Source organism: Pyrgilauda ruficollis, unplaced genomic scaffold, assembly GCF_017590135.1.
Source record: "Pyrgilauda ruficollis isolate IOZ18807 unplaced genomic scaffold, ASM1759013v1 scaffold97, whole genome shotgun sequence".
Classification (NCBI taxonomy): domain Eukaryota; kingdom Metazoa; phylum Chordata; class Aves; order Passeriformes; family Passeridae; genus Pyrgilauda; species Pyrgilauda ruficollis.
This window is the reverse complement of record NW_024531821.1, coordinates 1,876,264-1,901,913: the sequence shown is the minus strand read 5'-3', so window position 1 is coordinate 1,901,913 and position 25,650 is coordinate 1,876,264. Positions and strand designations below refer to the sequence as shown.

The 25,650-nt window shown below is 53.0% G+C and overlaps 1 protein-coding gene across 1 annotated transcript in view; it reads left to right on the top strand.

The window, feature by feature from the left end:
* The first annotated feature begins 6,362 nt into the window (after positions 1-6,362).
* STK10 (serine/threonine kinase 10) overlaps positions 6,363-25,650 on the top strand; it is a 43,855-nt gene continuing 24,567 nt past the window's right edge. The window contains exons 1-2 of the mRNA XM_041489944.1: positions 6,363-6,672; positions 17,001-17,165. Coding sequence (XP_041345878.1) covers positions 6,517-6,672; positions 17,001-17,165 — 321 coding nt within the window. The 5' untranslated portion in view covers positions 6,363-6,516. The remainder of the gene's footprint in view (positions 6,673-17,000; positions 17,166-25,650) is intronic.

Sequence of the window (25,650 nt, the reverse complement as noted above, 5' to 3'; positions counted from 1 at the left end):
CTTTTAGAATCCAATATTTAGTTAATATTTTTTTAATGTTTTCCCCCTCGCTGCTCAGGGAAGAATTCCAGAATTCCAATTTTATCCCGCTCTGAACACCAGGTAACTTCCAAAGTGCTTCGTGGGTTTTGATCTGGTATTTATTAACACTTCACAGGTTGTCTCCAGGCTATTATTTCTTGTTAATTGTTATAATTCTTTCTTATTTAAACTATTAATATATTATTTGTAATATATATTTTATTATATAATATATAATTGTATATTATATTAGAATATATTCTATTAGAATATATAATATATATTATATACTATTATATATATAATATATTTAATAGAATAGAATAGAATATATATTTAATATCATATAGAATATTTAATATATTTACTATGTTATAATTATTATATATTATTTCTTATTCATTATAATTATAATTATTTCTTATCCCAGGGAAGATCTTTTACTGCTGAGAGCAAACCACCCTGAATTTCCAGTGGAAACGCTGTGCAAATTTCCTGTATTAATAACAAAACAAAAAAAAATTTACACTTTTTCCCCCCTGCATTTAAAAAATAAGAATAATCCTGGCCGTGCCACGCCTTAAGAAATACACTCAGTGTTCTTTTCCCTCCTGAAATTTCTTCAGTGGGGCTTTTGGTGTGGAGCTGCAATTCTCCAATTTCTCCATTACCTCTGCTACCCCTAAGGGACACATTTTAATGTGAATTTGGGTGTGTGACAATGTTTTATCTCGCAGACAAGGTGTGAAATCCGTGGAGAATTCTGGGCCTGGAGATGTGCCTGGCTCTGGGGATCAGCTCCTTGCTGAACAGAAATAATGGATCTGGGTAATTGTCCTGTAATTACATTCCCTGACAGTTTGTCTTAATTCAGGTCAGCACTTTTATAGTCTTGATTAACTACCAGAGGTATCAGAGGAGTAGGAATCATTCTTTGGAGGCCACAGCGAAATATTTCCATTTTTTTAAATAAAATTCAAGAAATTAAAGTAATTTCACATAGAATTAGGGACGAGAGTTACAAACAAGGGTGTGATTCTCCTGGAAATTTTCCCTTTACAGATGTAAAATACATAATTTTTATTCCTTTTATATGGGATATAATATATAATATTTTCTATTATTAAAGACATATAGTATCTTTAATTTATCAATATTGCCTTTTCTAATAAAATACAAGGTGCAAAGGCTTTGCACCTTTACAATTTTCTTGTAAAGAAATTTATAATTTTCTTTAATTTATCCATATTCCCTTTTGTAAGGGAATATGGATAAATTAAAAATTCCCTTACAAAAGGGAATATGGATAAATTAAAGACAATTATAAATTATGCAGCCATTCCATAAAATCACAGGATGCTTTGGGTCAGAGGGGACCTTAAAGAACCTCTTGCTCCAAACTTTTCCCCCAGGCAGGGACATTTTCCTCCATCCCAGGTTGCTCCAAGCGCAGACTCGGAGCAGTTGTGGGGTGGGGAGGCCCTTGGAGGCTGGAATTTCCAAATTGAATTATTCCCTCATGCTGCAGCCATTTCCTCAGGGACACTCCAGCGTTTGGAAGAGCTCTGTGCTGTCCTGGGCTGTGAGAGAGGTGCCAGGGGGAATAAATCCATGGGGTGAACAGCCAATATTCAGTAAAAAATACAAAAGTGCCTCTCTTGCCTTCTCCCCACATGGCTTTAATTAGGTGGGTTCGTTAATGAGGCGTGTGCTGGTGCTGGGCTGTCCCTCAGCTCTCCGGCAGGGATTTTGGGGATGTGGAACAGGAGCTGCCCCTGGCAGTGAGCCAGCCTTGGGCAGAGCCCGGTGTGCCCCAGTCACACCAGTGTGGCTCCGGGACAGCCCGGGGGGAGCGGGGACAGGGAGCGGGGGACAGCGACAGGGAGGAGGGGACACCAACCTCAGCCCTGGGAGGAACAGGGACAGGGAGCAGGGGACACCTGCAGGGAGGGGGGGACACTTTCAGGGAGGGGGGGACATCAACCTCAGCCCTGGGAGGAGGAGGGGACACCTTCAGGGAGGAGGTGACACCTTCAGGGTGGAGGGGACACCAACCTCAGCCCTGGGAGGAGCAGGGGAAGGGAGGAGGTGACATCTTCAGGGTGGATGTGACACTTTCAGGGATGGGGGGACACTTTCAGGGAGGAAGGGGAGGTTTGGGACCTGCCAGGGCAGGGGCTGCAAACCCTGCAGGGCTGAGGTCCAACCACCTCCAACAAATAAATGAGAGGAGACTCTGGTGGGCGAAGAGGAGAATTATCTTATTATTAATTATCTTTTTATTAAAAACAGTAACCCAGGGAGCTGGCAGCAGAAAGGAGGAGCAGGTGAGGTGATCTCCCTCAGCTCCTCGTGCCCTGGAGCAGGTGGAGATGCTCTGTTCAGGGCAGAAAGTTCAGGAACAGACCATAATACTGATTTCCTGCCTGGGAGGAGCACGTGGAACACTGAGCAGTGCTCACATCCAGACAATAACTGGGACCTCCTGCTTCTCCCAGCCGCAGGAAATGCCAGAATCCTGCTGCTTCCTGCCACGGAGCCTCAGCTGCTGCTGGCTTTGGGATGTGCTGGGACAGCAACTGACACCAGGCAGGCTCCACAGCTGCTGCCAGGGAGTCACGGGGTGGTTTGGGTTGGAAGGGACCTTAAAGCTCATCCCACTTCACCCCCTGCCATGGCAGGGACACCTTCCCCTGTCCCAGGTGTTCCCAGCCCTGTCCAGCCTGGCCTTGGGCACTGCCAGGGATCCAGGGGCAGCCACAGCTGCTCTGGGCACCCTGTGCCAGGGCCTGCCCACCCTCACAGGGAACAATTCCTTCCCAATATCCCATCTAAATCTCCCTTCTGGCAGTAGGAAGCCATTCCCAGTATCCTGTCACGCAGGCTCTTGTAAAGTCTCTCTCCACCCTTCCAGCAGCTCCCTCAGGAAGGTCACAGCTGTGTCACCCCAAAGCTTCTCCTGTCCAGGTGAACAATCCCAGCTCTCCCAGCAGAGCTGCTCCATCCCTCTGCTCATCCTGGAGCTTTCCTTTGAGAGTTCCTTTCCCATCCCTCCCATGTCCATGGCTGGCTTCTCCCCCTCCTCCCCAAATCCCACAGGGGACACCCCCAGTGTTGATCCTGCTCCAGAGCAGAGCTGCAGGTCGTGCCCAACATCAAAGCTGAGCTTTATGGTTAATCCTAGCTTTACCACCCCTCTCCCTCCTCACAGCATTGCAGCCCAGTGGGTGGAAGAACAGCAGGATCTGATCCTTACTCAGGTTGGTCCCACCCTGGAGAAAGCAATAAAACTTCCCCTGAGGAGAGCAGGGAGCTCTCAGGCATCTCCTGCACGAAGCTGAGAGCAATAATTAGCAGGATTTATTTCATTTGAAATGCCCACTGCTCCCAGTCAGGCTGCACAAGCAATTAACACCCTGGAACAGACACGAGATGCTGCTCAGAATTCATGGACAGTATTAATGAGATGATTTATGAGAGAGCCACATGTGATTTTTGCCCAGAGTAAATGTGAAGGTGCTCATTGCTGTCTGCCTGTCCTCTCTTCCTGTCTTCTTCTCCCACCTTCTTTCCCACCCCACCACTAGAGGAAAAAAAATACTTTTCCAACAAACCAGAAACACTCGAAAAACCCCCACATTTTTCTTTTGAAGGTGCCACTTTTAACAATTCTTTTCAGTCCTCTTTAATCTCCTCCAGGGCAGCGCAGAGGAAGAACCAAACCAGCTCCAGAATTTCAATCAAACTCCCCCAAGTGTGAACACACAGGACAAAAACTGCCCGTGCTAAAATCAAATCTGCAGCTTGGGCTGATTCTGCCACCCTTAAATCTCTGCCAGTGGGGGAAACCTCTGGGAAGTGGGATCATTTGGGCTGAAACACCTTGAAAATATCTTCAAATATATTGAAGAACTGCAGCATGAGGTGGGGAAGCACCGAACCAGTGGGTGAGGGGTTGCAAAAAGCCTCATGTGGAGGACTTTTGGCAAGAAACCAAAAAAATGCTTGTCAGCGTGGTTCATGGCTGAGGGAAAGGATGACATGTGCAGCACTCGGGAATGAGCTCCAATGAGGCACAAATGCCCTCTTGCCCCGTGCCCCTGGCATCTGGCACAGCTGGAAGGATTCCTGCAGTGCTGGCTGGGGTTTCCCTACGTGGATTTTGTGCTCCCTGTGCCAGGACCTGGTTATTGTGTTTGGACAGCCTGGCTTGGGGGCTTCACAGGGGGCAGGAAGGGGACACAGGGGACAGGAATGACATCAGTCCAGTCAGGGCTGGAGCTTTGTCTGTCTCACAAACAGGGGAGGAGGCAATGCAGGGGGAAGGAGGATCCTCAGGCAGAGCTGGAATGGATCTTGGTGGCTCTGCCAGCTCCCCTGAGCCTCACAGCCCTGGGGAGCAGCCAGGCCATTGTCACCTCCCAGAGCAGCAGGGAGGGAGGACACAGAGCTGTGTCTGAAAGCTTTCTGGGGAATTGCCAAGCCCTGAATTAACCAACCTGGTGGCTAATTAATATTACAGAGTGCTGCTGTTGTTGGAACATCTGAAGTGCAATATTTGTAGTGTCACTGATCCCTGGTTTTAAATCCCAGGTGATGCAGGGTCTGTGTGTCCCTTCCCTAAACATCACACAGAGCATTTGAGAGCTTTAATGCCAACCTCGTTTTCAGGAGCATTTACTGCTCAGGTGATTCTTTCAATCAACATCCGGGAGCTGGAAATACTCGCCAGGTTTTGGGGTTTTTTTAACACCGAGGACGGGGAAAGATGACAATCAGTTTTAAGGAATGATGTGTCAGGGAACTCGTGCGGCATCGCTAACATCAGATGTTCTGAACGACGGAGCCTGTGCTGAATTTTGCTGGAATTATCCTTCAGGATGGAGCGTGAGAATCCCCCCTGTTCCTGTGCCCCGGGCTGCGCGCTGGGGGCGGATTTGGGGCAAAACCCGCGCGGTGCGGGTCCGTGCGGGGCCGGCCCGATGGCTCCGCGCTGCACCGCCGGGGGGGTCCCCTAGATGTCCCCATTCCAACGGGATTGGCAGCCGCCTTTCCCGAGGCTTCGAGCTCCGCCGTGGCGAGGATGCGAACTTCCCCCCGGACCGGCCGCGTCCCATGTCCGAAGCAGACCCGGGGAGGGTTCCCCGGAATTCCCGGAGGCTGGAATCCGCTGGGTCCGTCTGTTTTCCCGGGAGGCGGAGCGGGGGCAGCGGGATCGCGGCTCGGCGGCCGGGGCAGGGCGGGATTCGGGTTTTCCGTGCGGGGTCGGACGCAGCCCCGGGGATGCCGCGGGCCGAGCGGGGACATCGCTCCTTCCCTGCCCGGCCCGCCGGGGTTTGCTTTCCTCGGCTCGGGATTGCGATGCCCTGGCTGGCTCCGAGCCGGGCTGGGCCGTGCCGCGATGCACCGGGACGGGCAGAACGGGGCCCGTGCCCAGGCTGAACCGTGCCACGACGACTGGGCAGAGCGTACCCGGGCTGAGCCGTGCCGGTCAGGGCGGACCTTGACCCGGCTGGGCAGTGCCGGGCCAGGGCAGAGCCGTGCCCAGGCTGAACCGTGCCCGGGATGAGCCGTGACAGTCTGGGCGGGCCGTGCCCTGTCTGTGCCCTACCCGGGCCGAGCCGTGCGGTGCTGTGCCGTGCCCGGACTGTGCCCTGTCTGTGCCGTGCCATACCCGGACCGAGCCGAGCCGAGCCGTGCTATACCCGGACCGAGCCGAGCCGTGCGGGGCTGTGCCGTGCCCGGACCGTGCCCTGTCTGTGCCGTGCCATCCCCGGACCGAGCCGAGCCGTGCGGGGCTGTGCCGTGCCCGGACCGTGCCCTGTCTGTGCCCTACCCGGGCCGAGCCGTGCGGGCGGCGCCGTGCCCGGACCGTGCCCTGTCTGTGCCCTACCCGGGCCGAGCCGTGCGGTGCTGTGCCGTGCCCGGACTGTGCCCTGTCTGTGCCGTGCCATACCCGGACCGAGCCGAGCCGTGCGGGGCTGTGCCGTGCCCGGACCGTGCCCTGTCTGTGCCCTCCCCGGGCCGAGCCGTGCGGGCGGCGCCGTGCCCGGACCGTGCCCTGTCTGTGCCCTCCCCGGGCCGAGCCGTGCGGGCGGCGCCGTGCCCGGACCGTGCCCTGTCTGTGCCCTCCCCGGGCCGAGCCGTGCGGGCGGCGCCGTGCCCGGACCGTGCCCTGTCTGTGCCCTCCCCGGGCCGAGCCGTGCGGGCGGCGCCGTGCCCGGACCGTGCCCTGTCTGTGCCGTGCCATACCCGGACCGAGCCGGGCCGTGCGGGGCGGTGCCGGCCGGGCGGGCGGAGGGCTCGGGCGGCCAATGGCTCCGTCCCGGGCAGCCCAGCCCAGCCCAGCAGGTGGAGCGGCTCCGGCTCCATGTGCGCGGCTGGAGGCGGCCCCGGTGCCGGTCCCGCCTCGCCGCTCCCCGGGCGCGCAGCGGCTCCGTCCTCCCGGGGCCGGAGCGGGCGGCGGCTCCGCAGCTCCCGGGGCCGCACTCCGGGATGGCTTTCGCCAATTTCCGCCGCATCCTGCGCCTCTCCGCCTTCGAGAAGCGCCGCTCCAAGGAATACGAGCACGTCCGCCGCGACCTGGACCCCGGCGAGGTGTGGGAGGTGGTGGGCGAGCTGGGAGATGGAGCCTTCGGCAAAGTCTACAAGGTGGGTGCTCGGGGGGTCCGGGAGCAGCGGCGGTGCCGGGCCGGGCTCGGAGCGGCTCCGCTGGCCCGGCACAGCTCGGCCGGCTCCGCATCCCGTTAGCCGGGAGGAGCCGGGCGGGCACGGCTGGGCTGGGCTGGGGGCGCAGCGCTCCGGGAAGGGGAGAGGAGCGGGAAAGCTTCCTGCTTTTCTTCTTTCTTGCCTTTTTTTTTTTTTTTTTATTTTTTTTTTTTTTTTTTGTGGCCCCGAATCGCCCGTTTTCAGAGTGATGCTTTCGCGAGCAGACCCGGGCGCTCCCTGCCAAGCCCGCCGGTGCAATGAATGGAGGGAGGTTTCTTGGAAGTCGGCGCTTCCAGGGCTGTCTCCAAGTTCTCTCAGTCTCCGCGGGTGACAGGGGATTTGTATCCCCGCCGTTGCTGCCGGCAGAAAACTCGGGAGGGCCAAGAGGAGCCGGGTCCAGCGCTGTGAATGTTTAACCTCGGGCTTTAGGGACGGGGGTTTCAAGGAGCAAAGATTCCCCGGACTTTGCCCTCCGGAGCAGCGGCGTTCCCGCTGTCCCTGCTCGGAAGTGTCCCGTGTCCTGGCAGGGCTGAGCCGGGAGCAGCCCGGGGACCCTGGACACACCTGTGTGACAGGCGCCGCTTGGAATGGGGGTGGCAGTTGCCTCTCGGGCAGCTGGGGCTTGATGGCCTCGTTAGATCAGCTGAGGAGTATTGCCTTTGAAAAAAAAAAGAGAAATAAATAGGGCAGGAAGGGAGGCGGGTGACTGCCGGTCAGGACAGGGGGATTTGGTGTTTACTCCTCATACTCTGTCACGGTATTTGACAGAAACTCTAAAAAACTGAGGGCTAAATACCCACTGAGTGAAACTTTTTAGTGAAGGATCCTATCTTCTAATTAAACACAGTTCCTAAAAATGACATTTAAATCCCTTCTCCATTTATCCTTCTGAAAGCAGCATCAGTAGAAGTTCTGTTGCCATTCTGCTCTGGGAGGTGCATTGGAGACACATTTGTGTGTAGCAACACTCACTCCTGGATGATTCCTTTCTTTTATTTGCTCAAGTTTCTCAAACACTGACAGGAACCAGGTAAACAGTGTAAAATAGCTTCAGTGGCCTCTGAGAGAAAGGAAAACTTAAATAATTATTTAAATGCTTTCTATTTTAAACATGTAAAATGTACCCAAAGTAGGTGACTTTGAGAATAAAGCTACTTCAGAGGTGGCTGATTTGGTTTTTAGCCTGTTATTGTAGCTGAATGCCTCAGTTATTAACCCCAGCCTCCCAAGAAAACCATTGTCAGAGTAACTTTATGACTGTAGGTAAAGAATGTCAGCCTGTCAGGCAATAACAGCTCATCTCCAGCTCCTTTCATCCCTATTTTGACCCAAATGAGAATGAAAACATCCCAGTGGACACCGTGTGTTTACAACCAGAAGTTCACTCCTGGAACTTGAATATTCAGGCAAATTTTTGCTTTTGTGGAGTTTTAACCCTGTTAGGCAGGGTGAGGTTTAACATCATGCCAGAAATCAAAGGGTTACTTTATTGTATTTAGCAACATTTCACTTCTCCATTGCTTTGATCTCTTTTCCACCTGTTCTCCATTCCAGCTGGCAAAAGGTCATGGCTGGATTTTGAATTCTCATCCAGGACTTTGTTTGTTCATTTAAGAACCCCGAATTATTTGGGGGTGCTGTGCTATAAATCCTTATTTTAGGATAATAAGTCCTTGTTTTACAAGGATTAATAATCCTTATTAATCCTTATTTTAGGATTAATAACCAGAGACACAATTTCCCTTCACCTAAAGTTCTTTTGTTGTCTCCTTTTGCTTTTTTATATCTATGGGTGCGGATGAGTGTAAGGTGGGGTGTCAAAGAAGGGGTTTGCTCTCTTGTGCTGCTCAGCTGCCAAAAAAATCAGCTGAATAACCCACCAAAAACTGCAGAATAACCCACCAAAAACTGCAGAATAACCCAGCAAAAACCCAGCAGCTGAATAACCCACCGTGCTCCAGGAGAACAGAGGCGCCCAAAATCCAGTGAACAACTTGAATCATTCTCTTGACCCTAAAGTCAATTTGATTTTCTCACTAAAGGCACTGCTTGGAGCGAGGCTGAGTGTCTGCAGGGTTTTCAGGATGCTGGAGTGGAGTTCCTGCCCGTTTTCCGCCCCTTTTCCACGCCCGGAAGCGTGGGGAGGTGACGGAATCCTGTGCCTGCATCCTGCCCCGTGTGCCATCTGTTGTGTCCCCTTGGAAAGGTCTGAGCAGGGCTTTGTTCTCTGGGCAGTCAGACCTGGCAGAAAGCGAGGTGTGGGAAGATGGAAAAACGGGCTGGGTTTAGTAGGATTTGGTTTTGTGAGGCTGGGTGTGAAGGAGGAAGGAGGGCTCGGGGGTTTGGGGTATTCCTGCCCTGTGGGATCCTTCTGGAGCTGTGTCCTGGGCTCAGCAAAGCTGAACTGGCTTCTCACAGTGTTCCCTGTGCCGGCAAAAAGTAGGACAAGCTTCATTTAAATACATATTAATTAAAAAATAATTAAATTTATAGTGGAGTCTGGATCCTACACAGCAAACCTAAAAAAACCTGCGGCCAGCAGGAACTGGGACTGGGATTTCCCTGTTTTTATAGAAAGTCTTTTTGCAGTAAAAGAGGATCTGGCTGCATGAGGAACCAGTCGAACAGAGGGCAATGAAGCTGAAAAGTAGGAGGGGGTGGGGAGGAAATGTTTCTTTCTAGCTCTTATTCCATGAATGCTGTGGTCTTGGCAAGGCCAGAGGTCCACTGAGGACGTGGTGGCACCCACAGGTGACCAAGCTTTGTCACCACCCCATCCAAAGCTCGTTAAGTGGATGATCCCAAACCCAGCAGTTGGGAGCTGTGGTCGGTGGGTGCCAGCCTGGGAAGGCTCCAGCCCACCCAGGGTTGGGAACCTGTAAAAGTTCCTCACTCAGACCCTTCCCAAGCTGCCTTAGAAGAAAAGCAGAGTTACTTTCCCAGAAAAACACCTAAGATACCACCCGTAAACCCAGAGGATCTGTGCTGCCATGTCAGAAAAGAAAAAAGTAGAGTTACTCTCCTGGAAAGACACCTAAGATACCACCTATAAACCCAGAGGATCTGTGCTGCCATGTCAGAAAAGAAAAAAACAGAGTTATTCTCCTGGAAAAACATCTAAGATACCACTTACAATCCCAGAGGATCTGTGTTGCCACTTCAGAAAAGAAAAGAAAAAAGAAAAGCAGAGTTATTTTCCTGGAAAGACACCTAAGATAAACCCAGAGGATGTGTGCTGCCACTTCAGAGCTGGCATTGTTTGGAGGCACAGGTGGCAGTGGGCTCTCAGGAAGATGCTCAGGGTGAAACCAGCAGTGCTGGAGCCCCTGCATCCCCTCTCATCCCTGCAAACCGAGCACTCCCTGCTTCACCCTCGCAGGGAAGCCCCCGGGAAGGGATGCCCATTGGGCATGGAGAGCTCTGGCTGGCAGGGGCTCCTCTGCCAGGGCCTGCTGCCTCTCTCCTGGGATTGTTTTGCTGCTCCTTGCCTCTTGTGCGGCGCTATCTGCCCTGCCCAGCGCTGCTGATGGGGACAGTGGCTGCGATAAGGCAGGGTGGGGACAGGCTGCCCGAGGGGGTTCTTCACTTCATCCCTCCAAATCGCCCTCACGCAGCTCCATCCCACCCCGGGGCACAGCCAGCCAGCAGCGCCTCTGTTGTGCCTTGTCCTCCTTTCCTCTCTGCGATCTGCTGTGCTGTGCTGCCATGGGTGCTGTACAGGCTTTGACAGGTGGTGGTGAGAGGCTGGTTGTTGGGTTGTGCAGAGCAAAGAGCCTGCAGGGGCTCTTTGTGGGCACCAGGGTGGCCCTGGCACCGCAGAGCGCTCTGCTCATCAGCCCAGCCCGCACCACTCGTGGGTGGCTCAGGTGATCCAGGCTCAGCTCTGGGTTTGATCCATGAGGGAGCAGGGTTACTGGGATTTTGGGAAGGAATTGTTCCCTCAGAGGCCCTGGCACAGGGTGGGCAGAGAAGCTGTGGCCCAAGGGACACTTGGACAGGGCTTGAATCCACCTGGGACAATGGAAAATGTCCCTGCCCATGGCAACAAAATGAGCTTTAAGGTTCCTTCCAGCCCAAATCGTTCTGTGATTCTACACTTTAATTCCTGGAAAGGGTGTCACAGAGAGATGTTAATCTGCCCGAGTTAACTTTGAAAAAGAAAAGGGAAGGAAAACAGAAACAGGGGAAGTTTGAGCTGATTGGCCACAAGAAATGTAAGATCAGATCGTGGTCTTGTCCTTTAGAACTGCTGAAGGGTTTCCTTAAAATCTTTTCTCTTAGGAAAGAGGAATGGGAAGGTTTAACAATGTTAAACCTGGCTGAACTTTAAACTTGCTTTTCACTTTCAGCTGATGGAAACGTGGGATGCTCTGTCCCTGCTGCAGCCCTGTGCCCTGTGGCTGTCTCTGTGTGACATGGGACAGGGACAGCTCTCCATGGCCTAAATATTTGGGCAATGACTTCAGTGGCACAGCCCAGATCCTGGCAGTGCTGCTGCCAGTGGGAGCTGTGGGCAGCTGCCTGCAGGAGAGCTCAGATGAGCCTTTCACCCTCAGCACGTGGCTCAGAAAAACTCCTCCCTGCACATCTCATGATTTTCTAAAGGTTTTGTCTCCTGAGAATCCAGTTTCCTTAGAGAAAAAGTTCTTTTTCTTGTCCATGGGGTGCTGCTGTAAATGTGGGGTTCTCCTGGCAAGTCTCAGGTGGCTGGGTGTCCCCAGGGGCTGTGGGGGTGGCTGTGCTGTGTCCCCAGCCTGGCTGGGCCTGAATCCAGAGAGAGCAGAGATGCATCAGGAGAGCAAAAGCACAACTCCACAACTCTGCTCCCATGGGAAAGGGAGGGGGCAGCTCCCCCGAGGGCAGTGTCAGGATGTGCCACCCCAGGAGTGGGCTGGAAGGGGCAGCGTGTCCCTGGCACGGAGCAGAGCCGTGGCTCTGTTCCTGCTGCATTCTCTGACTCTCTCCTGGCTGGAGAAAAGCACCTCGGGGTCACCTCCCAGGCTGCCCTTCCCAGGCAGCACAGGGAACCTTGCTGGCATTTCTCACCTCCTGTCCTGTCTCTCTTTGCTCTGCCAGGGTCTCTGTGGTATTTGGGGAGGCAGAGAAGGAGGCTGTGCCCAGCAGCTGCTGTTGGTTCTCCTCACACCTGGATCTGCTGCTCCTGCCCCAAATTCCATCTGCCAAGGGAAGTGCCAGCAGTGCTGGGCCACCCTGGCAGCCCTGGACTCTGGAGACAGGGAAGAGCTGAGTGTTTTATTCCCCTGCCAGGGCCTTGCTGAGCTGATGCTTTCCAGCCCAGTGAGAGAGAGGGCTGCCAGCCAGCCAGACCTGGCAGTGCCAGCCCAAAGCCCTTCCCTGGCTCTTGGGTGTCTCAGCCATTCAGCCCCTGCTCCCACAGCTCTCTGTGCACCAAGTCTGTAGCAGGAAGTTGCTAGGAAACTCAGAACTGGCTGAAAGGCTTTTTCCCCTCTATATTTTTTTTATTTTATCCATGTTGTGGCGTTGTCTGAATGAAGACAGGGCCAGGAATGCTCACTTGGAGCACAGTGCTCTTCCAGGGATTTGAAGGATGTTTGGTGCTCTCAAGTTTTAGGCTGAAGATGCTGGGTCAAGGTGGAACTTCCCTCTCCTCAAACCCTGTCTATTTGCATGAGTCTCGCTGAGCCCAGGCCCAGGAGCTCTGCCTGGTTTCTGTGGGTGGCTCCAGCACAGCACAGCAGCCCCAACCCCCTCGCTGTGCCTCTTTGGGTGCAAGCTCTGGAACATCACGTGGAGCTCTGCTGCTCTGTGGGCTTCTCTTCTCTGCCCCCCTTTGCTGGGCCACTGCTGAGCAGAGGCCAGGAGAGGTGTTTGTGCTGTGCTTGGGTCACACTTTTGTTTGGCTACCCAGAAAACGAGGCTGTGGCTGTAGCTGAGCTCTCTGGTGGGGCTGCTTTCCTGCCCTCAGCTTGTACAACCAAAGGAAGGCATTTCTGCTTTTTAATGGTTTTTTTTTGTAACGGTTTTTGGGGTGTTTCATAAGCCACTTCCCCTTCCCTCTTGCTGAAATGTTGCCTCAGCTGCCAGAGCAGCAGTGGTGGGGCTGTGGGGCCAGGGCTGTGCTGCTGTCCCCTGGCCATGTGTCACAGCTGCTCTGTTTGGTGGCACCAGGGCTTGAATCCAGAGTTTCAAACAAAACTCAAAATAGGATTCATTTATGGTTCTAGGGGGCCTGATAGGCTTGGAAGTCATGGAATGGTTTGGGATGGAAGGGAAATTAAAGCTCACTTCATTCCACCCCTGCCATGGCAGGGACACCTTCCACTGTCCCAGGTGCTCCCAGCCCCATCCAGCCTGGCCTTGGGCACTGCCAGGGATCCAGGGGCAGCCACAGCTGCTCTGGGCACCCTGTGCCAGGGCCTGCCCACCCTCCCAGGGAACAATTCCTTCCCAAAATCCCACCTGGCCCTGCTCTGTCAGTGTGAAGCCATTCCCTGTGTCCTGTCACTCCCATTCCTGAGGAACAGTCCCTCTCCATTTTTTTTTGTGGCACTGGAAGGCCCCAGTGAGATCACCCCAAAGCTTCACTTCTCCAGGCTGAACAGCCCCAACTTTCTCAGCCTGTCTCCATTCCAGCTCCCACTGATTGTCTGACACCACCAGGAGCACTGCCTCGAGCCTGGCTGTTCTGTGTTTGTTTATTGATGCAGGGAGCTCAGGCCAGGTTCATCAGGAGGCAATTAATCATGATGTAATCCCTGGGAATCATGGGAGGGAGCAGTGCCACAGAGCAGGAGTGGGGTGGGGCAGGGCCAGCTATCACCCCTCCAAATGCAGCATCCCTGGGACCTCCTGGCTCCTTGTGGGGCTCTAACCTGGTGATATCTGAACCATCAGCTCTCCTGCCGTGGGGACAGGGCTGGCAAGGAGGGCAAGAAGAGCTGACACCAAAAATGTGGTGGCTTGATAGCCTGTGAAGGATGGCCCCGTGGCCTGGGGAGGTGCTGGGTGCAAAGGAGCTGAGATGAGGCCCTTGGGGACTCTCAGTTCTGCTTTTTGTGCCAGTGAGAGTTCAGGGAGGGCTTTCCTCTGCCTCACCTAGAAACTGGCCGTCCTGAACCATCCAGCCTTCCGCTGGTGGCTTCTTTCAGGGCTTAAAATAGCTCCTGTGTTTGTCACACTGGATTTCACAATAGCTGCGGGGTGAGTCACAGGCAGAGGCCAAAGAGCCACTTCTGTCACCTGAGCAGGCACCTCTCACCCCTCCGATCCATAATCCCAGCAGTGCTTTCCCTCTGTGCCTTCCAGGAGCAATCCTGCTCATCCCCTATCTCCTGGCATTCCCAGGGGTTGGCCAGAGCAGGGCCAGCACCCGCTTTGCTCCAGGGTTCTGCAGGGAGATCCTTTCCCTTGTTTCCTGCTTGGCTCCTGGCGTGGCTCTCTGTCAGTGGTTTACTGAGTAACTTTTATGTGACATTTGTGGAATGCACATTCCAGCCCTGTTCCTGCACCGACCTGTCACCGTTGACTTGCTCACGGGCTGCTGGTGGCCACGAGGGGTTTTTGGGGTTTAAATGACTGCAGTGAACCCCTCTGGAGTTCAGCAGCACCCTCTGGGCACTATGCTGGCAGCTGAATGCCTGGATTTTTTTTTGTTTTGGTGCTAATTAACACCCCAAGGACAAATTATCCATGGGATTGAAATGTCCAGGAGTGGAGGAGCTAAAAGATGGAACTGGCATCCAACAGTTTCTTGGGGTTTTATTCTGGGAGGCTGCTGGGATGGGACTGTAGCCTGGTGTCAGGGCTGGGGGACAAGCAGATGAAGAGAAAGAGACAGAAGATCCTGGAATTTCAAAGCTTTCATGATGCCCAGGGTGATTTGCTGGGCTCAGTTCAGGATTGCCCGTGCCAGGCACTGGGAATCTCCCTCTGCCTTGTGTGGTAGGAACAGGACAGCTGGAATTTGGGCCCAGAGGGGCCATGGACACCTCAGGGAGGGATGAACTGTCCAGCCTGTACCAGTGTTGGTCCTCCCAAAGCTGCTGGGTGGGGTAGCCAGAGTCTTCTCTGCACTACAGGGGAGATCATTTTCCAACACCCCCTGCTCACCCCATGATCTCCTTCCTACTTCAGCTTCTTCTGCCATCCTAAGGGTCAGTTTGGTCCCTTCTGGGAAATGTCCTTGGTTGCAGCAGTGACATTATGACAGGGTCATGCCCACCCCATCCCTGTGCCACCCCTGCCTGTGTCAGCCTGCTGCCTCCACAGTGCTGCTGGTGATGTCCTGAGCTGATGTTTCCTTGGAGATGCTGCTCTCATTTCCTCTGGGGTGCCCAAGTTTTACCTCCCTGTGTCAGCTAGGGGGACGTGGGACATAGAAAGTGTTCCCTTTGGAGCTCAGGGACATGGGGAAGGGTGGGTGAACACCATTCAAGGGAAATACGGGTTGGATATCAGGAAGAAGTTTTTTCCAGAAAGGGTGATAAAGTTCTGGAATGGCTGCCTGGGGAGGTGGTGCAGTCACCATCCCTGGGTGTGTTTAACAAAGCCTGGATGTGGCACTGGGTGCCAGGGTTTAGTTGAGGTGTTGGGACTGGGTTGGACTCCATGATCTTGAAGGTCTCTTCCAACCTGGTCATTCTGTGATTCTGGGTGTGATTCTGTGTAATTCTGTGTCATTTTGTGAATTCTGTGTGTGATTCTGTGAATTCTGTGGACCCTGTGGACACTTGCTCCGGCCAGCTCAGCGTGGGGCAGGAACGCAGAGGTGACTCTGTCCTGGCCTCCTGTGAAGCTGGGCACCAGGCAGCCTCAGGTGGGCTCCCAGCTGGGCACTGGGCTGCTGACCCCTGGGATGTGGCAATAACAGTGAGCCAGGCCAGGCTGGGCTGTGGTCCCTGCCCAGCACAATCTGCAGCCTGCATTGCAGACCCTGACCCCCAGCCCAGCTCCGTGCTCTGCTCCTGGGTTTTTCCAGGTGCTGCTGGGCCCCAGCATCCTGCAGGGGCTGAGCCTGCAGGGCCCCTGCCGGTGGGAAGCAAACCTCCAGGAGAAGCCCCACCTCTTCTCACAATATTTACTTCCCCTCCTTGGAGCTCTCCCAGCTCTGTAAGTGCAGAGCAAACACAGTGGGGCACTTCTGGCTCCCGTTTGGAAGGGCTGAGCTTCTCCCCGTGCTCCTTCCACGCGTCCCCCTGCCCTGCCCTCCGTGTGAGAGCATCTGGTGGTGGCTGGGTGAGAACCCAGCCAACCTGAGCTAAAGAAACCCCCTAATTTCTCCTGAAACCCCCTAATTTCTCCTGAAAGCAGCAGGAGCTGCTGGCCTGTGTTTGGGCAGCCAGCCCAGATGGAAATGGATTTGTCCCCTGTGGTAAGGACACGGCTGTCCCTGCCAGCTCCTGGAATGCAGCAACACTTCAAAACACGGCAGAGATCCCTCATTTTCCTCCGTCTGCTGAATGATTTGCCCAATATTCCTTCCTGCCCTCCCCAGCCTGTCCCTTGGTACGTGGTGATAGTGTCACCCAAGCTGTGGGAAGCTGTTCAGAGGGGTTTGTGGTGTTTACAGCAGGAATTAATCCTCCTGTAAGCTCCCCTGCAGGTTTTCCAAACACAGAGATGTAAACTGCAGAGTGGGAAGAAAGGTCACAAGCAGAGCTTGGCTGGCTCCTCCAGGATTTCCATCCACAGTGGGAATTGTTTCCCTGGGGGAGAGGCAGCCTGGGGTGGGGGAGATGGCAGGAAAAAGGGGGAGGAGGTGGAATTGTGTCAGTGGGGAGCAGTGGGTGAGCTGTAGGGAGCTCTGTGCTGTGATCTGCTGACTCAATGAGCTTCTGGGAATGTCTGGATGCTCCTGAGTCAGCAGCTCCTGTCTCACCCCTCTGCCACGTGTGACACATCTCCTGGTGACGCTGGACTGTGAATTTTACAAAGTCACAGAATCACTGAGGTTGGAAAAGGCTTTCAACATCATCAAATCCCAGCTGTGCCCCATCCCCACCTTGTCTTGCTTCCTTTTTTTCCCCCCATGCTACAAACAACAGGCTGCATCTCCTTTCCTAAAAGTTTGCATCTCCCTGTGATGGGAAGTGGTTTGGGCTTTGGAGCCTGGAAGGAGGAAGGAGGATCCAGCCTCTCTGAAGCTGTGGGCAGCTTTAGGAAGCAGAAATGCCCCTGCATGTTTCCCTCCTGGTGAGATGGCTGGGGCCAGCCAAGCTGAGCAGGAATTGGACCAGCAGGAATTTTGTGCTCCTCACTTTCTCTGGACTCACCCTGGTTTTTCCCTCCAGGCCAAGAACAAGGAAACGGGAGCTTTGGCAGCTGCCAAGGTCATCGAGACCAAGAGCGAGGATGAGCTGGAGGATTACATGGTGGAGATTGAGATCCTGGCCACCTGTGACCACCCTCACATTGTCAAACTGCTGGGAGCCTTCTACTGGGATGGCAAACTCTGGGTAAGGCTGGCCGGGATGGGATGGGATGGGAAGGGGTGGGAAGGGGTAGGATGGGATGGGATGGGATGGGTTGGCAAACTCTGGGTGAGGCTGGCCCAGGTGGGATGGGACATCCTCACCCTGCTCAGAGGAAAGGGCTGCTCATGGTGAAGCAAAACCTCTGGAGCTGCTTGAACATCAGAAATGAGTCATGACCTCACTTTGTGCTCAGGGTCTGGATTTTCCCTGCTGTCTTTATCACCAAACTCTCTTCTAACTAAAGCTGCTGGTAAAAACCCAAGGGATTTCATAGGGAAGTTGGAGCTGTGTTTTTTTCCACCATTAAGGGTTTGTAAAGGTAGAAAAAGCATCACCAATAAGTTCCCCTCTCTTTTAAAACACAACCTGGAAGGGTGACTCTTCCAAGTGATTTTCTGGATTTGGGGCTCAGCACTTGCAGTGCAGAGGCACCAAGAGCTCCGTTGTGGAGGTGCAGGGCCATAAAATGCAGTGGAGTGGGTTGGTGCAAGGGCTGGAACAGCAGGTTCCTGCAGCTCTCTCCCCTAGCCCAGCAGGTTTATATATGATTTTTTATTTCCCTTGCCTGCTGCTCTCTCTGAGTGCCTGGCAGCACAGGTAGCTGAGCGTGAAAGGCACCTTCCTGTGCTCTGTACAGGACATGGAGAGGCTGAGGGAGTGAGCCCTTGGATACTCACCTCTGTGCCTGGGTGAGGATTGTGGAAAGCAGGTGAGCAGGAGGATTTCCAAACCCTCCTTCTCAGTTCATCTGTTCCTCCTTGAACTGCAGGAGGTCAGGAGAGTGGCAAAGCGTGCGTTCAGCAGCTCTGGTGCTTCTTCCTTCCTGTTTTTAAAGTTTCAGGTACCTTTGTGGTCTCCCTGAGTAAATTTAATAGAGTTTAAAAAGAGATCTCAGCTTTTGGGACTTGCCCTGGTGTGAGCTGAGCTGTTGGAGCTGCCAGTCCCTGCCTGTGGTGCCGAGGGCTGAGCTGGGATAACACAATCCCAGTCTGGCTCATTCCTGGGTCCAGCAATGCAGGAGAGGGATGTTTTATTAGGCTGATTCAGCAGGCACCTTTTGCATTGTCAACACATGTTTTCTTTTTTAAAAATCCATGGCTAAAGCCCCTGAGCTCTCTGGGACACCCAGCTTGGAGTGCTGGAGTGTTTCTGCTCTGGTCTCGAGGGAGCTGAGTTGTCCACTTGGTATTTTGGATGGATTCTGAGCCCTGGCTATGTTAAAGAACAAGGTAAATATGTACTCTGCTAAGGAAGGGAAGGACAAACATCCCTCCTAGGAGGGGACTTGGGATCTGGATGGATTGCAAGTGCAGCAGGATTAATCTGGGCTAAAGTAAAAAGGCAAACACACCCTGAGCTGGGGTGAGAGATGAGGCTGCCTTATCTGCCACCCTCTTCTCCTGGCTTCACCTCCCTGCTCTGCCTGCACCCTCCACGTGGGCCCTGCTCCTGCTCTGAAATGTCAGCCCACTCCCCTCTTCCCACCCCCTCCCTGCCATGGGAAGCTTTGCCTTCCTTCCTTCCTGGAGGAAAAGGGATTGCAGAGTTCCTTTGTCCAGGGAGGGCTTTGTGATGTCAAGTGCTTAGGGACCTGCTAAAATTAAACTCTGCAACAAGAGCCTCCTGTTTGGGGCTGCCCCACCAGGACAGGACCTGGGGTTCTGTCAAACCCACCCTACAGCCCCAGCCCTTGTTCTGGGAGCAGGATCCTTCTTTTTATTTCATTATTAGAGTAGCATTTGCATTTCACTGCTCAGGCTGGTTTTATTAATGCTCCAGTGTTTTCCTGGCTTGGAGGGGAGTCATTAAGCCAGGCTGTTTTACTTCTGCAAGGCTTTCAGTCCCTACCAGATTTTCCCTGAAGTCAAAACCTTCCCCTTCTTGGTGACCAGTGCTGCTGGGGAAAATTTGCATCCAAATATAAACAGAAACTTTTATTGTTCTGCCCACATCTCATCCTCATTTCTGTCTGTGCAGTTTTTGAACCAGCATTTTCCTGGATCATTTGCATGGTGGGTGCCTGGATTCCCAGAGTGGCTCTGGATAAAACCTCTGGGGGTGCCTGTCTGCTCAGGAACCTGCTGTGGCTTCCTTGCTCCTCACAGCCCAGCATGGAAAGAGAATATTCCAAGTGAGCAGAATATTCTGCCCAGCATGGAAAGAGAATATTCCAAGTGAGCAGAATATTCTGCCCAGCATGGAAAGAGAATATTCCAAGTGAGCAGGTCCAGATGTGCCCAAGCTCCTGGGTGGCAGCAGCTCTTTGGCTCTTGAACAATTCACAGTGCCACAAGCAGGCTTGGCCTGAGACAGGCTCTTCCTAAATCACTCTGGCTGTTCTTTCCTTGAGTTCACAAGGGAAATGTGTGAGGAACCCTGGCCCTCCTGCTCCCCCTGAGCTGTGTCAGGTCCCCGTGGCTCCTCTGCCAGGCTCTGGCTTTGTGCTCCAGCAGCCAGGAGGGGCCATGAAATATTTATGGAGCACAAGACCTTACTGTGCAAGGGGAAGTGGCTCATCCTCCTGCAGCTGCTCAGAAATCCACAGCACTGGAAGGAAAGCACAAGCCAGAGTGTTCCTCTGGGTTTTATACCTGGTTGGTATTAAGTGTACAAGGAGGAAAACCCCAGTTCTTGTGTGGGATGGAGCAAAGCCCACTGTGAGCAAGGGTTGGGAGAACCCCAGTGAGTTCCCAGGAATAAATCTGGTGGGGTAGCAGCATCCAGCATGAACTTTCTTGGCATTTAAATGCTCTGCAGAGAGGCTGTGCCCTGCCAGCAGCTCCTATCTCATTCCATCCCCCTCCACCTCCTTTTCTTTGCTCGTGGCAGAGGCCAAGAAGTCTTGTGCTGCTTGAAAACAGCCCAGGGAAGCTGCAGAACTGCCCTGGTGGGAGCTTTCAGGATTTTATTTTATTTTTATTACAAGCCCCGTGGCATTTCATGTTCTTTTGCATAAATCCTGGCTGCTGGAAATGGGGGCACCGAATGAAAGCTGAGATTCTCATGCTTTCTTTTAAAGAGTGTGGTTTGAGTCCTTGTGGCTGGGACACATTTTAAAGTCTCTTTTCCTGCACTGTGATGGAGGACTTGGAAACACAGAAGCAAATCCCCCTCACCCAATATAACACAGCTTTTAAAATGGACTTTTAAAAGTTATTTGTGGCTTAGGAATGGGACTGAAATTGGGTTTGCTTGCTTTGAACAGAATTTTCACTGATAATTATTACAACATGGGAAAGGAAAACAACAGCTCTTGTGTTTTGTGTCCCTCTCGAGGGCTGCGTGTTTGGGAGTCTTTTTTTCCCCCTTCCACAACAACAACAACAAAAAACCAGACTGAGACCTCAGAGGAAGGGAGGAACTTTTGATCTGCTGCTGCTGCTGAACCCCTCTGCTGTTTCCGAGTGTCTCCTCCCGCAGCCAGAGCAGTGATAAGACAGAGGGGAGGAGAGTTTTGTTTGCTGTGAAGATCCTGACCTTTCCTGCAGGAAACCTCTGCTCCCAGGGGATGGTGGCTGTGCCCAGCCACCCCAGCAGCATGGCAGGAAACCCAGGAGCCTGAGATGCTCCAGCAGAGTCTGCAGGAATCTCTAGAAATTCATTAAAATCTCATTTGGCACCAGGTGTTGAAGCACTGTGCTGGTGGTGGGACAACTTTTCCAGGGAAGCCCTGGGGAATTGTCTCCCCCTCCCTGCTTCTCCCTGCCCCACGGTTGCCATGGCAAAAGGGTTTTTGAATGAACAGCCGTTTCCTGGAGATCAAAGCAGGGATTGCTGCACCGTGCAGGTAACCCTGCCTGCCTGTGCCATGGGGGAATGGTTCATTTAATCAGCTTAGGGTTTCTCCTGTGTGGGTACAGACTCCTACAGCTGGCACAGAGACTCCAGCTCTGTGCTGCTCTTTGTACTCGCCTTAAAAAAAGCCCTTTGCATTTTCTGTGGGCAGGCCCTGACCTGTTCAGCCAGGGACTTTTGGGATTGCTCCCCCTTTGATATGGATGTTGACTGGAGATTTGGGCATTCTTGAAAATCCTGTAGCATAAAGAAATGTTCATTATCCCATGCACTCGACTGCTGGGCTATGTAAAGCATCTGCAGCCTTTGGTTCTCTGAGGCTGGCAATACCTTTTCTTTAAAACAAACAGAAAAGGGAGCTGGTAGCAGGCTCAGATTCCCCACAGCTTTCCTTAGCAAAGGGAGGTTATCACAACTTGCAGGGATGTCTTGCAGGGTGAGCAGCCTGAACTTGGCTGGATGCCTGTGGGGATCTGTTTGTGTGAATGCTGGACCAGAACAGGCTCTCCAGGCTGCTCAGCCCTCAGTCCCTGAGGAATCCCATGGCTCTTTCTGTCCCTTTAAAGCTCCACTTGGCAGCAGAGCTGCAGCCCTTCCTACTTGGCCTCCTGCTCCTGAAGCTTTGTACCAAACTTCCCCCAGAAGTTCTTGAACTTTGTTGTTCGCGGCTCGCGGGACTCGAGCGTAGCCGAGGGAAAACCCAGGAAAACAAAGAGATCCCAAACTCTGCTAAACAGCTCACCAGCCTCCTGGAGGAACAACAATCCCTTCCCTTGCTCCTTGTCCCAGCTGCAGGAACACAAATCCCAATCCCTCCCGGATTTGGCAGTTCCCTGGGACACGCAGGGTTTGGGAGCTGCTGCAGGATCAGCCCCGCTGGGAAAAGCAGCGTGGGGGTGGGGTTTGCTGGACCGGTTTCCAAATTCCTACCAGTCCAGAATTCGGGCAGAACTGCAAAACACCCCCAGGAACTTCAGCAGGGTGGGTAGGAGAGGAGCAGGTGTGGGCAGACATCAGCACGCATCGGGACAGGGCATTGCTGGGAGCTGGGAATGCAGCAGGGACATCACAGTGTCCCCTCCCTGTCCTGAGGGGCAGCTCCTCAGCCTGGCCAGAGCTGCGAAGTGGAAAAAGTGATGCAGCCCAGTGGCTTTTTGGCACTTTGCTGCATTTCCAGGGTCAGCAGTTTGCTGTTCAGAGTAGCATAATTGAAGTGGGTGGTCACTCCTGCTCCAGCTCTGGGGCCGTGTCTCTGCCAGCTGGGATGCTGTGGGTCACATCTCTGGGTGACATCCTCCTTCCCTTCTCTCTGCCTGGCCATTCCCAAAGGCCTGGAGGTCTAAATCCTCTTCTGCTGGAAATCTGGGCAGCAGGTTCCACGGGCCCCCTCCGTGCTGTGAACATGAGCTCCAGCATTCAGCCTCCTGGCAAGTGACTGTAAATCCTACTCTGGGTAAAACTGGGGGGTTTCCCTTAAAACAGAGGGAAACTGAGTGATTTTCAGCAACCCCCAAAATGATTTATGTATCAGGCAAATTGCCACAGCCCAGCTGAGTTCAAGAGTGCTCCTACAGGCACTGACACGACAGCCCAAAGGAGAACAGAAACCATTGTCTGCCACCCTTTGCACAGGATAACGTTGCATGAAGAGCTTATTGAGGCTGTAATAATTCCTTGTGATTGCACAGCCTTGTCATCTGCACACCCTGGAATGCTTTAGAAAAGACCTGGTGTCATTATCCTGGCTCTGAGAGTGAAGGCACAGACAGGGATTTGCCTAAAGTTTCCCCAGGGGTAAATGGCACTTGGGAATAAGTCCTGGGTGCTCAGTCCCAGTGCAGGGTTACAATGTGAGGCTGGAGTTTCATGAAAAGAAAAGCAGAGCAGACAAGAAGCCTTATAGGCAAATCAGTTTTCAAAGCACCTGAAAACTTTGTTTAGGACTGAATTGCAATAAGCCACGTTCCCACTTGGCTGGATCTCCAAGGGAATGCTAAGGAGCAGTGTTTGCATAGAAAGGAATATTTATGAACTCCCCGTGGATAGGAGACAGCACCTTGAAACCCAGCTTCAGCCCAAGCCCTGCAAGGAGGGATAGCTTGCAGGTTTAAACTTTATTCTGTTTCAGATATAGCCTGAAAGTTGTCATTTGGAGGGAGGGAGGGACATCCTTTTGCAGAGCTCGTGGCCTGGAGTGATCCACTGACTTCAAAGCCCTCACAGAAACTGTTAAACAGCAACACTCAGGCTGTGTGATGGATCCAGGCACCCTGTGCTGGGAATTTGGGGACGATTAGGACAAGTGGTTACTGTTTCTAGGGAGATGCCAGGCAGGAGTGGAAAATTCGTCAAGCCCTTTGCCAGCCCTTCACTGCACTGTCCTCGTGGCCAGGTGAGGCTTTGGGGCTGTACTGGAAATGCTGACTTCATCAAAGATAGCAGGAAACTTGTCCTGGGTCAAACTCCAGCTCTCCCAGTGAGCTTTGCCCTTCTGAGACGCATCATCTCTTTCAGATGCTGACACAGACTCGGGGCACTTGGGGCTGGGGAATCTTCCCACTGAAGCAGCAACTTCTTCCTTTTTACTATTTATATCTGAAATGATTCTTGGAGTTTTGCTTCCCCTCCTGTAACAAAGTGAACTCAGTGGCCTCTAAATGGTGATAACTGGCTGAGAAAAGGGATCCCACTCACAGCCCTCCAAGCAGCAAAAGATGCTTTTTGCAACATCAAAACCATTTGGTTGAACTCAAAGGAGTTTAAGGAGTTTCAATTTGTGCTGCCAAAATTACAGTAGGGATGGGAATATTTCTGCCATCTGTGGGGGGCAGTCCAAGGAAACATTTTGTCATCTTGCAGTGATTTAAATGTGGAGAACTCGTCCCCAGTTTCCTTAAGATCAGCAGGGAGCTCTGCACTTCGCCAGGAGTATTGACTTTGTTCTCCATAAACTTTTCTTACTCTGAAACTCCCTAAACTTTGTGTTCCTTGTTTCCTGCCCTGCATCGTCTTCCCCCCACCCCTTATGGGGACAGCCTTTTTTCATTTCTGATTTCAAATATTTTTCTCTGTAGGTTATTTTGTCCAGAAAAGGGGGCAGAAAAGGTTTATTATATTTAAAGTCTCTGAATGGTGTCCTTGTCTATGAGGGAAAATTGGCAAGCTTGGAGCCTTCTCTTACAGAGAGGGAATTATTTCACTTCCACCTACAGCATACTTGCCATGTCAGGCCAGCTTTTGACATTTGTGCTGCTCTGGGGCAGCCAAGAGGCTTTTGGTGGCTTCTGGATTGTTCTGTGCCCTCTCTGGTGGCTGCTGAGGTCCGGCTGCAGCCGGAGCTGGTGGCTTTTGCAGCTCCCCATGGCCCTTGGGTGTTGTCCCCTTTTGTCTTGGTGGTGCTCTGGCCTCGTGGTGCTCTGGGAATGAGGCTGGGAAGGATTTTGTGGTTCAGCCCCCAGCAGAGAGCAGAGCAGCTCAGCCTTGCTCTGGGTTGAGCCCATCTGGTGGTTTATGAGCAAGGCTGGTGGAATGTATTCCCCGTGCTCTTTGGCATGTGTGGGGTGAAGAGCAATGGGCAGGAGGCTGCTGGGGAAGGTGCCAAGGTGAGCTGGTGCAGGAATGTGAGCACCTCCTCCCTCTGCTCCACAATGTAAACTCAGTCCTTGGGCTCAGGTGGGAGCAGGGGAGGCTGGGGAGATACCAGGGAGGCTCAGGCAGCTGCTCTGCACAGCCCCACTGTGAGGGAGAGAGGAGATCTGACCAAATGGGCTTCAAAAGTCAAGGGGGTGCTCTCCAAATCCACCCCCGTGGTCCTGCACTCCCCAGTGCTGTGTACAGAGAGGCTCCCAGAAGGTCTGATCTGCTCCTGAAAGGTCTGATCCTGCTCTGATCTGCTCCTGGAGGCTCTGATCCAGCTCTGATCTGTTCCTGGAGGTTCTGATCCCACTCTGATCTGCTCCTGGATGTTCTGATCCCATTCTGATCTGTTCCTGGAAGGTCTGATCCCACTCTGATCTGCTCCTGGCAGCTCTGATCTGCTCCTGGAAGTTCTGATCCAGCTCTGATCTGCTCCTGGAGGTTCTGATCCAGCTCTGATCTGCTCCTGGCAGCTCTGATCTGCCCCTGAAAGGTCTGATCCCACTCTAATGTGTTGCTGGAAGTTCTGATCCCACTCTGATCTGCTCCTGGCTGTTCTGATCCCTCTCTGATCTGTTGATGGAAGGTCTGATCCAGCTCTGATCTGCTCCTGGCAGCTCTGATCCCACATTCCTTATCCTGCCTCCTCTTGCAGCCACCAGGACAGCGTAGCTTCACTGTTAACCACCAGAACCTGGGTTCAGATGTCACACAGATAAAGGATGTGCCTCTTGACCCTCACTAAATGTGGTTCCTGTGCCTGGATGCATCCCTGTATTCCTCCCACCAGTGAGGAATGGCTCTGTGTCTGGTGTCTGGCTCACTCAGAAGCTGAAGGCCCTTTCTCAGTCCTGGGAAGTAGAAATGTGTCCCAAGTTTTTGCTGGGCTCAGCCCAGGGGATGTGTGGGCTTGTGGGGACAGGACATGGAGCCAAGTGACTCAGGTTTTGGGGGTGTTGGGAGCAGGGGAAATCCCTGACAGATGAGTGAGGCTGGGGAGGAGCTGTTCACAGCCAGGCCACAGCTGAGCTGAGCT